The sequence below is a fragment of the Channa argus genome, chromosome 14, assembly GCF_033026475.1.
Source record: "Channa argus isolate prfri chromosome 14, Channa argus male v1.0, whole genome shotgun sequence".
In the NCBI taxonomy this organism is placed as follows: domain Eukaryota; kingdom Metazoa; phylum Chordata; class Actinopteri; order Anabantiformes; family Channidae; genus Channa; species Channa argus.
In genome coordinates, this window is record NC_090210.1 from 18,102,907 (window position 1) to 18,118,877 (window position 15,971).

Below are 15,971 nucleotides of genomic sequence, written 5' to 3' on the forward strand. Positions count from 1 at the left end.
ATGATCCAAAATAACTCAAGTCACCTAGGTGTGAGAGTACCATTGAGAGTAGAGGGTTAAAGGGAGAAGACATAAAGAGATGCATAATAAGGAAGAAAGTCTTATTGCTGTTCACGGTCGTCAACAATGTCAACAGAAATGTTAAATAAATGTAAGAAATGACTTTACCTCTCACATAGAGATTGGCAGGGGCAGAGTAACGGGTTCCAGCACTGTTCGTGGCGACACATTCATACTTCCCCTGGTCAGACTCCTCGCTGTTCTCAATTTGCAGAGCTCCTGTGTAGAGGATTAACAAATTTAGCTGTCTTGACAGTTGTGGAACATTAGATGTAACTTGGCATGTAACCGCAGCAGATACAGTATCTGTACAGTGACTCACTGGAGAGCTTGTAGTCAACTGGTTTAGCCCAGTTCATACATAATTAGGTGCCCCAGACATAAATGCAGTTTTGTCGAAAAATGCTTACAGCAACATAAGCATTTAGCTGAATAGGCAAGTTTAGGAAACCTGCTAACAGAACATTTGCTAGTTGTGTGGAAGAAAAAAGACTGAGGGTCAATTAATCATCTAAATAGCGTCACAGCTGTCACAATTGGGGAACATGAGATAAAAATTGCAATTAGGCAGAAATAAAATGACAAAGTTAAGTGTTTGTGTCATGGAGGGTTATCTCAGCTCAATATTATGGTGCAGCAAAGGCATATTAAAATAACTAACTATACAACAGTACAAGAACTTATGTAATATCTTAGATGCAATAAAACTGCTATGCTTAATTTAAAGACCTGTGGAATCAGTGTCAAACACTTTTGAAAAAAAGAAAGGTTTATTAAATAGGAAGCAGAGTGAGTTTTTAGCTAAGAATAATATTTTCAGATATATTTAGACATATAGTTAAAATGTGAGCATATTTAATAAGGTACATGTAAATATAAATAATGACTCAACTTGCTCAGGCTAAATCTAGCAATCATTACCAAATATTTGACCATGTCTCACTGAAGCCCTCAAGAGAGATGCTCCACTGCCATATGGCTTAGATTAGTATTCATAATCCCAAGTAGCTGTAGTCATCAGCCAGAAGGCTAACACGTTGTCTCTAACAAAGCATGAAAGCTCAGGGGACCCAGCCTTGGTGTGGTCATTTTGACACTCCATGTCCATAACCATCATGTAATCATTGCTATTGAATTGCAAATGGCAGACACGGCAAGCTATATAATCTGACAAATTGAAAAGAGACCCACAACAGAAAACCTACCTGCAACCCATCTTTTGAAAAAAATAAAATAAAATAAAAAAAATACATGTTAAAAAACAACTACTTCTCTCAGCAGTATAAATTCATGTCACAAGTGAGTGATAACAGTTATCATGTCCTCAAAACAGCATGGTACTAGCACGAAAGGCAGCCAGCCACCATGCAGTTTGAAAATGACAAAAATACTCAGCATAAGATGATGTCAGGATACACTTTTTCACATCATGCAGTATGGGATGAATGCAACAAACAGGTCCACCACCAACCATAGGGAACTCAAGTCAAGATGAGACCAAAAAAGAGAAGGGAAACAGGGCGTGGCAGTGACATGTGATAATACCACGTCAGACCTCATGACAACACATCCCTCCAAGGTGTTTGCTCTGCTTGCTGAGCTCATCGCTGTCTGATTCAGCACTGACATGCACCTGAATACTAATGTTGGTGTCACCAATCTGTCAATCTGCCTGCTCTCTCACGGGAAAAAACAAGGCAGAGTACAACAGAAATGTAGAGAGTTAGTGTTTTGACAGTAGTCAGTGCTGCAATACTAAACCCCTTTAGTTACTTCCAACTACTCATACATTGGTTTATCTTCTACAAGATCATTTCAGTTCATGGAAGGGGCAAAGAGAATGTCACAGGGCTACCTCAACTTCTAAGTCATCTAACTGAACATAAGCTGTATTAGCAATCATGGATGCAAAGACAATGAGACACACAATTAATAGTGTATACATAATCATAAGCTGTATGCTATTTCAACGTACTGTACATTGAGGCTGCAAAGAGGAGGCAGGTACATCCTCTGGTGGCAATGTTGCCCTTTTTAAAATAGAAATTCCTCACTGACTTTCACAGAAAAGCCAGTAAAGAGAAGGAGGCTGAAAGATGTTTGTTCGCATGTGTGTGTTAGCTTATAATGCTGTTTATTTCAAACAGTACAAAAGGAGCCTTGCAAATCTAATTTACAAGATAATACCCTGGACTAGATTTTTGGATTTTCATTCCCCTGACATCAGGGTTGGTGATCATTTGTTTGTTAAGGAGCAGACAGCAGACACAACATTTTGGGAGACAAAGGGAGATGTAGAAGAGGGTGGGGTGGCGCTGGTACCATAGATGAACCTGGTGATGTGGCATTAGGCGAATGCAGCTGTCTGATGTGGATGTGAGGGTATGGTTATGAAGGTGATATTTTCCAGCACACTTTATTCATCATTCTTACCTCTAATTGGTGTCCCACCTAGGTGGGAATAATTTCGATGCAAACAAGGTTGAGAGATTAGTTAGTAATCCACTTACAACAGTGGGAGAGAAAAGCATGGGTTGTGACAGATCACAGAGAAAAAGAGAAAAATACTACTACAGAGTAGATGCCACTTAAATGAAATGTGACAAAGCGTCATATGTGTGTACAGTGTCAGTGCTTTAATGCAGGTATTAATTTTGGGTTGTAAATGATGTCTGGAAATTAGCTTTTTTATTTGCAGACAACAGCTACAACCACATCTTTATATTACAGCATTTTTAATGAAGTTTACTAATTTAAGATGACCTCTACTCTTTGCACAGACTAGATTTGTGCACACAGCAGTTAGTAAAATGGGCAAGAGAAAAGAATGAAATTCAAACACAGTAAATAGAGTGACGCACAGCAGTACTCAAGTCAGAGGTATTACATTGAATAGAAGTTACAGAGAGAATGATTGGGATGATGTTAAAAGATAACGCAAATGCAATAAGAGAAACTGGGTCTGCCTTTTCTCTCAGACTTTGGCACCAAATGAATGTGCTTTTTTGTGCCATCAAAAAATTGGCCTCATTTCAGGTCATACACACTAATGTCCTGATACAGCAGCTGATGTCAAGAAAAGGGTGGTGGATAAAAAGAACTGTTAGTCTGAGGGCATTACATATCAGCATATTTTCAGGCACTCTCAGCATGTGAGAAAGAAAACTAATTAAAAGTTTGTTGCTATAAGTAAAATCACAGTTTTATGCCCACATTTATCCTTGCTATAAAAACATTATCTAACAATTCAATAGTTATGTTAGTATCTAATTAGTTAGAAGTCTGGACCTAATTGGGGATGTAGTAGAGTCATGGTTTAATATAGCAAGAACATGGACAATACAAAAAACACACGCCACTGATTCTTATTCAGCTTCCTCTGTGAAGCTTTAGCAGCAGGCTTTTTCTGAGGTAGCTCTCATCTTTAATCTTTGCGGTGTCAGCTTGGCCTGACACTCTCTAAGTGAGGTAAATTTAGTAAGGAGGGACAAGACTGGACCTGGTCAAAAGCCATTAATCTTTCCACCTTGCACCTTTGGTATTTGATCCAGGTCAGGGTAGCACTGTTTATTTATCAAGTAGACCACTGTGAACAAAGAGATCATAGACTATACATTTTTTTCCTGGGTTGAATCCTAGCTAATGTGACATTCATTGCCGGTCTCATTCTGGCCCAGCTGCATGTTTATAAGGGATAAAGGATTGCTCAATAGAGTGAAAATGTGCCCCTCTATAAATCAGTAGGTTACAAGCTTCAGAAATTACAAAAGCAGAAACAGCTTCAGTCCAGTTTCTGTGTTACTTTAAGTGTGGTTGCAGCCATTGTAAAGAACAAAATCCTGTAAGAACTCCACTAACTCATCTAAGTGACAATGACAAGCAGATTAAACCTTTGATGTCCTCTGTGATGAAACGGAATAAATGAAGTCTTAACATCATCCTCATGTCTCACACGACTCATGTCTGCTGGCATATAATGTTTTTTATGTCATATACAGTAACATCTTCACAAACTAAACCACATTTAATCAAACTGTACCTGAGCGAAGCTGTTTGATGCGTCCATTGCTGCTGCTGATGTCCACGGGAAGCATGTCCTTGAACCAGGAGATCTCAGGGTCTGGGTTTCCACTGGCAGCACACAGCATGGTGGCAGTTCTTGTCTTTTCAACTACCTTCAGTTGGGGACCCATATCAATAGTGGGGAAGCCATGGGGGATCTGGTTCTCTGAAAATTTGCAAAGGCAGATTTTTAGTACAACCCCAGATATAAAGCAAGGGGAAAAATAAACAAGAAGAGGAAAAATGTATTTACAAAAAGAATCTGACAGAATAGGCTCTCAATTGCAGTGAGAGGCGTTGAGTGCATCAAAGCTGTTGAGCTGGCAAGGACAGAGAAGAGGATGAAAAAGAGCAAATACATTTCAGGTGCTATAGGCCAAACCGTAAGCTGAACACGCACGTACGCGCACACATACACATTAGTGTAAGCGCAAAAGATCCTACTGGGAAATGATAGAGCTGATGCTGATTTGGATTTCAAATTTTGTTGGGGAAAAAAAAAAAAAAAAAAATCCTGTCTCTGATTGATTATCATGGCAGGCTTATTACTCGGCACGGAAAGTCTCAGGTTTAGACAGAGGAAGGATAGTTGCAATCTGCCTCTGGGCACCCATGCATACAGCCTGCCTTAGGCTTAGCAAGCTAAACAAATATATTTGAATAATCCAACTCATCATAATGAAGGTAACGGCTTATCCATGACAACACACACAGTATTATTCTTAAAATAGACATCGGCATACTAAGGTGAAATGTTGTTTTTCCCCACAAATATTTACTGGTATCATAAAACTATAAACAATATATGATATTATACTGTGTCAGGCTCACATTTAGGATTCCAAATGTTATCAAAAAGGTAGACCTTGAAGCATACGTTGCAGAATAGTGTACCTACTACTTAAAATCCTAATATTTGCATTTGTATTGTGGAAAACGTAAAGCCTTGTCATGAGAGAAAAGAGCTACTGAGCTGTAAATTTTATAGTTTGAAACTGTCAGTCACCACTGAACACCCACTTCTGTGCTGTTCTCGCTCTGTAATGACAAGTTGTGTCATTCTGTGCCATCAATCAGCAGTATTCAACTTTACAAAGGTGAGCAAACTAGAATGCTTCAGCTATTGTTTAACTTGTAACACTGTCAGACATTCAAATTAAACAATGTAATATCTCTGTGTTAAATATTAAGAATGAATAAATTATCATCTTTCAAATTATTTACCTGAATTATTTATGTTTCTCTAAATGATTTTGTTTTGCAATTCACATTTGATCCTTTAAATAAGTATAAAGTTGCATTTGTAACCAACACTGTCACTGACATGGCCTGGCTGTGCTGTAAAACCAAATCAAAGCCCCGACCTCACCTTTATAATAAATCCTAATTTAACCTCTGGACAGCATTAATAAAGAGGAAACATGATGGCCCTTGACAGGTCTCATTATCAGCTTGTTCTCGAACCTGTAATCTCTTTTATCTTTCTCTCATATGTAGATGTGTCCTTGGGGTCAAAGTGTTACAATCAAATATGTGCTAATGATTGTAACTGGTGACTTTGGTTCAGTAAGAAAGAAATGCCTAACTACAGTTTAACAAAAAGGCAAAGGACAGTTTGACTAAAAGATATTTGGTAAAGTTGAGGAAACAGACTAGAACAAAACTTCAGGGTCACAAAAATAAATCAGAATGGTTCAATAGAATGAAATAATGATAATTTAATAATTTAAATGTGCTCAAAATGATCTATGTCAAGACAACCAAGGAGAACCATAAGAAAATAATCTCCATCTATCCCACTGGATTGGGCAGCATGTCTGCAAACTTCCACAAATACTATCTATTGTGAGCACTGCCACAAGAAATACAAGGCTGGTCTCTTGCTAGTAATGTTTTAAAAGTCCAAGTATCAGTTCACAAGAAACCCATTATATGGTACTTTAGAAGTAAACTCATTTATAACAAATTAATTCCACATTAAGTAATATTGGTAAACTATTTCTACTTTCTTAAGAGGATATCTATAGTGTAATCCTTTGATTTAATTCTGACTGCCCCAATGATTACATCTGCAAAATAGTTGTCCAACTAAAAACAGCTTGTCTGAGTCAGAAATCCACATGCAAACTTATACTCTGGCATGGGTGTTGTTCTTCCTCTTTTCACCCTTGTGTTTGGCATGTAGCCTAGATCATCTCGTATTCAGATGTTGTTGACAGACCTCTGCATAGTCTTTTATCTCTGTTGCAAGGTTTACTTCCTCCCTAACCATAAAGGATTCATTTTCAGACATCCACACCGAAATCAGACAACCTCTACAAAACAGACAACTACTGCACAATGAAATAATGCTGCCTCATTTGTCACTGCATGAATAATGGTAACAGTAGTACCCTATGTTCCTCTGCGGTTTGCTCTCTCTAACCTAAGTTGTGGGCTTAGGTGGTGTTCAGTGATTGCAGGCAGTGTTTGGGGCTATGATGTAGAGCTAAAACACCATTCTATAATGAGGTCTTGAGTCTTGACATTACCAAAAGTCAAGCCCACAAAAAAAGTCTTTCATAGATTTTTTTTGCATACAACCAATTCACGCATCAGGTTCTATTTGGTTCCCCAAATCCCTCTATCTTTCAATAGAGCTCACTCTGTATATAGTAACTATGTGGTGGAAACCAATCGATATTTTAAGGCATGACTGTCCTGTCAATCACACCTAAGCACTTACCCAAGGGATTGTACACAGAAAGAAGCCTGTCCATAGTCTGCAGTGATTTTTTGGGGGATGACATCTACTTGTGGCAAAATAAACCTGGTGCTACTTTAAAGTGTATAACTAGCAGCTAGCCACAGGATTAAGTGGACTGTTTTACCTTGAGAAAGGAAATGGGCAAATTGTGCAATGGCATTATGTGAAACTATCCCTTTCACTAAGGAAAGTAAAATGTCAGTAAGATATTTCCCTTCAAACTTCTCTTGTTTATGGTTAGGATTTTGAGAAAATGTTCTTGGGCTGTGAAATATGCAGAACACTGATAAAACAGAGTTAAAAGACCCCAAAAGAATCATATCAGGAAACAAAAACAGGATAATTCAAAAGGTTAACAGCTGCCCCACAGCTTAAACATGCATATATACTGCACTACTGCTTAATGTTTGGAAATCTACAAATATCAAAATCCACAATTTGCTTCAAATCTCAATTTTACAGAGATTCTCATTCTACAACAAATTCTAACTGCATTTCTGATTAGTGGAAAGTTACTTTATTCCAAACTTTATGTTCCAGCATGCTCTTAGGAGCAAGGTACAGGAGTGATAATGACTGAGTTTTTGACATGTACACCTTTAACATTGGAGTTACAAAACCATGCAGCTCACATCTAACATAGCTTTTTAAAGTTGCTTATGTCCTTAGCTTTGTTTAAAAAAAAGAATAATAAAAGGTTTTTTGAATGCACTTTTTTAATGCACTCAAATATCTTGGCACTGGATAAAATTTGTGCCCTGTCTATTCCTACCACTGCAGCTACTGCAGCCAGCCCTGTCTGCCAACTCTTGTCATCATGAGAAGACAAAGACATGCCTTTGTTCAGGTTTCTTAAATTTAAAGGGAAAAGAGAAGGGCTGGGGAAATTTGGATAGAGTTCAATGAAATAGTGCAGGCAATGCAGGTTGATGTTTGTCAAGATAGAGGGCATTTTTAATAAAAAGGCCCTCTTGTGCTGGAGTGTTATTCATCTTAAAAAAAAAAAAAAAGGCTCCTCTCCTCTGTCTAGTCCAGGCAGGAAAATACAAGAAAGGCAAAAAAAACAGAGATAACGTCACACAGGTGATCCATAACCAAGATAAACTGAAGTAGCTCAAGCAAGAAAAACAAAACAAACATACAAAAATGCTAATACATGACACTTGAAATGTATATATTCTACTTCTCAACTTAACAACTAAACTACTAACTGGAATCTAAGCATAAAGTTAGAAATGAGCTGGGCTGCATTTAAACCATTTCACTAATACTAATCCAACATAAGGTCAAACATGTTTAACACTGGTCCAACCTGTTTTAAGCCACTGGAATTCTGTGATGCACGTGTAACTACAACAAAGTAGAAGAAAGTGCCTGAAAGGCGTCAGAGGTAAAGCTACGTATCCATGAAGTAGTTCCCCAATGAGTCGAAAAATAAATGGCACTATTGTTTTGGCAACAGTCATTTATCATGAACAAAATCATACTGCAATGTGAGTTCGTTGAAGTAACTTGTTTACAGTGCTTATGGCTATAGGAGTAGAAGAGAGAAAACATAGGGGAAACGCTTAATGTGGGTCTTAAATGTACTACTCAATTAGGATAGCAGTGGGGCCTTAACTATATACAAAAGGCATGGGAAAACATTTGCAACACCATCTGAAAAGAGTAGACACACTAGTAATACAGTAATTAGTTGAATTAAGAAAACATGATATAGTAATCATAAACAGAGCTGTGCCTTGGTGGCGACTGCCATGGATGGGCAGGTGAGTTAAGATTTGGATGAAAGAAGGGAGAGGAAAAAATATTTTAAAAAATGAGGGGGAAGGAGGAGAAGAGGGGGGGGCAGGGGAGGAGTGCATGCCAACCTCCTGCCAGCTCCAATTACCAGTGTGAGTGGAGCGTGGCAGCTAGGGCGATGGGTCTAATCAGAGTCCTGCTGAAAGAGACCCGTCCCTGTCCTCTTGTCCCACTGGTAGGCTGCTGGAGCTCAATCCCACACTAATGTCAGCCAGAGTTTTTTTCCCTCAACCCAAACACACTCAACTCAGTGGGGGAAAACACTTCAGACACCCCAGTTCCCTTATAACAGGGGTGCCCTGACACAGTGCCAAAAGACAACATGTGTATAAAAAAATGCCTGCCTCATCTTCATCTACGGCAGCACGGGCACAGCCATTCAGCTCATGAAGTATTACTGCTCTAAAATCTGCCCTTCTAAACATACATTAGTACACTGTATTTGTAGTTTGAAAAAGTTTATCCATGTCTAAAGGACATGTAACCCGTTTTGTGTCTCATTTGCCTGTGTCTGAGGATGTGCCATTTAGCCCTTAACTAATTTAAATGCCCGAAAGAGGAATCCATTTTGTTAAATGTGTTAGCCATTAGAACAAAAAGGTAACAGTCTCCGTGTTTCCTATGTTTAACTGCTATACCACTTTAATTGTTCACCTTTCAGTGCAACCTGTGACAGAAACAAAATATAAGTGATGTCTACATCTCAACTGGTCTTGAGTCAATCTGGCACTAAAAAGCAGCCAAGCCGTCTGCAGAAACAAAGCCCATGGCCTGCGGCTGTTTCGAGCCAAGAACATCGTCGAGACAGACATTTACATCTGCCTGAGACACGGAAGTGTGTGAGAGGTGTCAGCAGCAGGAGGTGAAAACAAAAAGCCAAAAGAGTTCATCTGAAGGAGTTCTATGAATAGTTGGATTGCTGATGGTGTGTAAAACACGTCAGCACGTTCACTTGGAAAAAAAAAAAGGCTGACAGATCTTACTGGTAATCATGTAACTGCCTCAGTGTTTTTGACTTGCAAAACATAGAAAGACAAGGGATTTTCTCAGCCATGAAGGCTATGTAGGCAAGATCCACTTGCTCTTCGGAGAAAAACTAGCTGGTAGAACTCTAGTTCGCAGAAATACTAGCTGGTAAAACCCCCGCTAGAGCGGTGTCCTCAGCAGGAATGACACCAACATCAAAGACCTGGCAAGAAGACCATTGATGTACTAATGTTGTAATGACACAAAAATCCCGAAATTGTACATAAAAAGCATGAGGCAAAACAAACACAACAGAATGTTTAGAACAAATTCTTTTTACACGTGGACCAAAATCAATGCAAACATTTACACAGCTAATAATTACACAGCAGCCTTTTTTTTTTTTTTTAGGCACATGAGTTAATTTACTGCATTTATGACTGGGCAGCAGAGACATGAATGCAAATGTACACTGAAATGTGCACGGAGACACGTCCGCACTTCTTGTCAAACCTGTTGTCTCTGACACTCAATCCCTTCGACCAGGTGTTATGGAAGTTGCTATGCAGATAGTGGCTCATCCCAAAACAGTCCTCAGGACATAAGAGTGGCACGCATAGACACACCTGTGTGCAGCAGACCATCACAAAACACAGTCAAACAAAAGTACTGCTAATATGGCTGTAATGTTCAGCCCTAAATGCTAGTGGTTGTATCAGTGTGCTGTTATTCTGCGGTTTATCCAAGTGTACTTGGATAAAAAAGACTGTAATGCATGCCACGACCTTTGAAATAATACACTTTTTTGTCTGGCTGAGCAGAACATTTGGCCTTACTTCCTGGCTTACAGGCAGATAATCAATAACACTCATCTAATTCTCCCAAATTCTTCCTTTCCTTCCTTCGCTCCCTCTCTTTATCATCCCCCTCTCTTTACTTTCCAGTTTATCTCTACTTCTCCCTCTTTCCCCTATCTGATATCATACTTACACTGTCGACAATATGATCTATGGCCCTGCCAGATGCCTTGCGCCTGTTATTTATGCCACGGCGCACCGGTTAGTACATAACCGTGGCCTCTGACCCATTACCGTAACTGAAGGGTGGTCTTCTAAATTCACATGGCTATGCTGACTGAGTCACCTTGCAGGACAAGCGCTGCTGCACCAAATCACATCCTCCATTAACTACGCTGTATGAGTAGTGCAGCTGTAGGCTTTCACTTTGAGATTACAGCTCTACCTCTTGCCTTGAGGTCCTACTAACAGGAGTTTGATTGAAGACCCTTGAGATTATGGTATTATGAAGTACATGGTTTGTGGTTTACTACTCATTTTAATGTAACTGCCTCTAAGATAGAAAAACCGCAGGGCTCATGGTAAATTTCCGTGGTAATGCGATGTGGCTAATAAGACAGGCAATTCCTCCAGGTGTCTTGGAAAAACGAAAAACAGGATCAAAAGTCAGGAACCGTAACAATTAATGGTATGGGTCAACAAAAGGAAGCGGAGTGGTGGTTTCCAAATAAATGAATGAATTGATCCTCTCCACAACTCAAATTAATCATCGGCAGAGCTTTATTGTGACATGTTTAGTGTAATTACGGCAGATAGGGATGGCTTTTATGAGTTCCGAGAAAGGCAGTGGATGTAGTGGAATGTGGCAGGTTCTGTTAATTAAATCCTCACTGTCTGGCCTCCTTTGACAGCCTTTACTTATTCTCTCAGTCAGAGATAATGAATAATACACAGTCTGTGAGTAAATGTTGACAGCCTCAACTTTATGATTATTAGGGAGTTAGCAGAAGAATAGGGGTGTTGATGGGTGTTGGAAAATATCACAATGTGACATGACCTATTAATTGTTCGATTTGAAAGAGTCCAAACACATTCATTTCATGAATAGTAGTCTACAGCAGGTCAGTCATTTTATGCGGGATTAGACATTACCACGCCTACCGTAAAAATAAATTAACAATTTAAAAAAGTTTAAAAGAGCATTTTCTATTCTAATTATAACCTCAACACAAAAACATCAACAGTACAAGTAAGGGCTCTTAACTACTTGGTGTGAAAATAACACTGTGCATACTGTGCATTGTAGACCTGCACCTGAGCATGCAGTCAACTTTCCCTCAAAAAACAGGTTAAAAATATGCATATTAAATAAACATCACCTGTGACAGCTGCAAGAAGTCTGATCTACTGCAACTTTGCAAAACATTGTTTAGTAATTTAGAGGAAATGGGACTATGCCTCTTAAACATGAGAAAAATGTCAAGCTTAAGGCCAAGCTATAAGGCTGAAAGTGAGTCGAGTTGGTCTCCCATGACTTCTACGGCCCAGTGGGTAGGCCAAGAGGGCTCGGTGTGTAAATGTGTGAGGAAAAGGGGTCAGGGTGAAAGGATGCCCATTAGCCAGCTCATTGAGTGTAGGTATTAAAGGCCCCCCGACATGCAGCAGGTCCATCCATCCATAGCCAGTCAGGGCCTGGGGAGTCATTGACTCATTGGCCCACAGAGATATACATGGACCTTGCTATTTATCTGCAGGGACACAGCCCCAGGGCTCTATTATTGACAAATTAAAGGAAAGGTGAGGTTTTTTTTTCAGACTGTCTTGTTTTTATTATTTTTGAAATGAAACATCTGCACCATGTGCAAATGCAATACAAGTCTAGTGATAAATAGTTGTGTCACATTCTTTGATGTGCTTGTAAAAGTGTTATCTGGGATATTTGGGGTGAGTACCACGTAAATAAGGGTGGGAAAAACATTTGAAACAATAAAAAACTACTGTGCTTCAACCCAGAGGTGGACTAACAATGACCATAGTGGCAATTTGCAAGGCTATATATTTATACAAAATTGTGCTTGGCCTCATATCTAAAAGGGAGTTCTGATGTGAATATTGTCAAATCATTGGTTTCTTATCATACATGGACAGAAAAACCAATCGAGGTTATCAACATTCGGGCAAAATATTTTCTATTGACTCACCAGTACAGTGTGCAACTAGAAAAAAGCTAATTCATTGTTAGAAATCTATACCACAGAGAGAGAGTCTGAATAATGAATAATTTCATGACACAGAAAGATTGCTGTAATAATCAATCTACCTCAAGCTCATTCTTTTTGTTTTCCAAAATCCAGTTCTTTAAATATATAATCTGCTTTTATCAATTGTTAAGTCATGACTTATATTGTTATATATTGTTTTATATAAGAACAACAGCATGAAACAATGAACACATTGATTTGATGTAAATTTATAGTGGAGAACAGAGCAGAGAAAGTGTTGACTTGCATTTAACCTTTCAAACATCAATTGGATTCAGGAGTTTTATAAATGAGTGACAGTTTCCCTCACGCTTTATGTTTATACACAGTAAGACCACTTGTTTTTTTGAAAAAAAAAAAGAAAAAAAAAATTTAATAGGTCCACACTTTTAGATGTCTGACTGTCTTCCTGCTTGTCTCTTGTCTGATTTTAAGTAAAACACGACAATCTAAACTTTTGAGGTTCAAGGGTGCACACATGCAGGGACTAACAAAATAAATGAATCTCAGGCTATAGTAAAAAAGACCTGGTACCTCACTTAGTTCTCTAATAGTGAAAGCAGTATGTCACTGAGTGCCCGCATGACAAGTCTTCAGTCTGTAACTGAATAATGATAGCTTGTTGCAGCTGGTTGTGGCAGATATGTAACAGCATGTGTCAATTCCCGAATATCCCAGTCTCTTCCTGAGAATACACAGATATTAATGGATGTGCATGTCTTGTCACATCTCCGATATCTCCAAAAACCCAGAGACAACATCCAGATGAGGAGTTCAATATGGCCTGACAATCAACAGCGGCCATATCTTCGAGTTTAAAACAGTGACAGGTTACAGCGCTGCTCTGCTCTCAGAAATGTATGACAGCAGCCAGAAGCAAATGCGTTTTTTTTTTGTTGTTTTTTGTTACCATACAGTCTATGTTGCATTGAGTGTGGACACTTTTACAGGTACACCTGTGCAATAATATGCAAAAAGTACTGCAACTACTGGGAATAATGTTATGTATTAAATGATTGCTTAGATACGTGAACAGTTTTATGGTCACTATCAGTGATGCTGTATTGGATACATTAAATACATTTGACATACTATGACAAGTTCCTGTTATTTTCCCACTGTGAACAATGGCACAACAAAGGCTGTATTTATTGCAGGGACGTTACAAGGTAGGAAGTGTACACAAGGGACAACAAAGAGAATTTTAATTAGGTTTGACCAGTTTAAATGTAGCCAGAGGAATGGTTCGGATGCCTTCCCCAGAGATTCACATCAGCATCCTACACGAATCAGATTATACTACTGGGAAGCTTTTCATCTGTATTCATTTTGCCATTTTCTTTCTCCAGCTTTGTGTATTTGGAGTTTGAGTGAATGTGTTCTTTGGAAGAAAGTGGAAAGCTCTGACACATTAAGGTCATCTGAAAATCACTAGGCTTCTTAACATAGGATAAATATGTCCCTGCCTTAGCCTTTCCTTGACACCTTTCAGGTTATTGGGTGGTTTTTTTTGGATTTTTTTGTTTTTTGCAATAGAGGTTGAAGGGATAAATTAGAAAAATGCAAATTTGTTCTTGAGTCATTAGGACAGTCTGCAGATGTGTGATGAGGTTTTCATACAAAATTACATGCTTTCAACAATTTAGAAAATAGTGGGAAGCAACCAAAGCTGTAACAATCAAGCATCTTTTAAAAGAAGTTTCAATTTAGGGCCAGTGTTGGAAAAAAAAAAACTGTAAATACAAATACAGTTGGCTGTAAAGCTCTACCAACCACTTTTGCTATTCCTGACTCATTGACCTCTCACCCCTTTCTCTATCCCCTGAGGGCATAGACAAGATCAGCACAGACGGCGCAGACATACCAGACATACACATCATTACAGATGCAGCTTGCCAAAATTGATGGACAATTGCAGATGGAAAAATGTAGCCTCAAAGCAAGAATGACTCTATCCAGATATCTTACAAGTAACATGAAAAGGTCCATAACGAGATCTGGGAAAGATCAATTAATCAGTAAGTTTGATTAATAATTGAAATGTATGTTTGTTTAAACACCCCATAATCTGTTTACGTGCTTACCTGCGTATTTAAGAAATGTTTGATTAATGACATTGTGGAGAAGTGAAGAATGTCCAGTAGTTAAGGTTTGGTTAAAATATAAAAGAAAGAAAATGGTATTTTCAAGGCGATATTTCAGAAAAACGTGTTTCTCTTTGTGTTTCTTATTAATTTCCTGTGCATTCTGTCAAAAAGGAAGTAAAAAAAAAAAAAAAAAACATGTGACAGTAAAACAATGACCAAATTTAGAAGCTATCCGTCTTCCCTACAATGCCCAAGTCCTTGGAAGTAAGGATGCAGATTGGGTGGTCAGCAGAGTGATTCCACCCTAACATATTGTGTGAATCCTTGGGAGAGGCATACAAAGACAGATGCAGTTTGTATCTGTCTGCCTAGATATGATCTACGATGCTGGGCGTCCAGCCAGCAGATTGTGGGAGAAATTAAATCTGTGACACAGGCCATCACAATGGAGCTCAGAAATACAGTAAGGGGGTACACCTGTAGATCAGTGTGTGTGCATCTGAATATGTGAAAGGAAGCGTGTCCCTGAATGATTTAGTGTGCGCGCGAAGGATTGTGCTTCTCTATTGCTTTGCATGTTTTGAAAAATAACAGCCCCGCCTGAAACGGAAACTGCTCTTGCAAAATCAAACCTCCGTACTCTGCATTATTTTCATCTATAAACTGTGTGTAATGGTAAACATGAAGTGACCATTCACCTTCTTTAATAACATAATGAAACGACTATTAAGATGGCAGCAGAAACCCACAAACGCTCAAAGAAGAGAATCAGAGAGTTAAAAAGTAATGTGGTGGAATAGCAGTTACACAACATACCTTATTTTGTTCATTGTGGATGATTTGAATAGTGCAAAGGAGAGGATTAAGTTGTCGGAGGAGCAGGGCTCGGTATTAAATCATTCCGATATAGCTTCTGTATGTATTTATCTTGCCCGGGAAGAGGCGCAATGTGATTTCTGTGCTGTTTATCCAGTCAGGTTTGTTGTCTGCACTTGCCTGGCTCCTGAGATATTTATTACTGGCATTGTGTTGGAGTCATTTTCTGCCTCTGCACCAGGGACTATAATGCATGCCAAGCAAATAAAGGCCTTTTCTAACCGGCGAGACTGTAATTTGTTTACTGCCACCATACACATGACCGCTAAATACACTCGACATGGTAAAGCTAGGACACAACGCTGAATTCTAT

The 15,971-nt window shown here is 38.8% G+C and overlaps 1 protein-coding gene across 21 annotated transcripts in view; it reads right to left on the reverse strand.

Moving 5' to 3' along the window:
- The window catches only part of LOC137140584 (receptor-type tyrosine-protein phosphatase F), a 154,947-nt gene that overhangs the window by 63,720 nt on the left and 75,256 nt on the right, over positions 1 to 15,971 (reverse strand). For 11 of the 21 annotated variants that reach the window (XM_067528921.1, XM_067528918.1, XM_067528919.1 and 8 more), the window contains exons 5-6: positions 4,100 to 4,288; positions 169 to 279 (exon numbers count right to left, since the gene is read on the reverse strand). In XM_067528921.1, the coding sequence (XP_067385022.1) occupies positions 169 to 279; positions 4,100 to 4,288 (300 nt within the window). Of the gene's footprint in view, positions 1 to 168; positions 280 to 2,493; positions 2,512 to 4,099; positions 4,289 to 15,971 lie in introns of all 21 variants that reach the window. The other 10 variants (XM_067528901.1, XM_067528920.1, XM_067528917.1 and 7 more) reach the window with 1 other exon arrangement.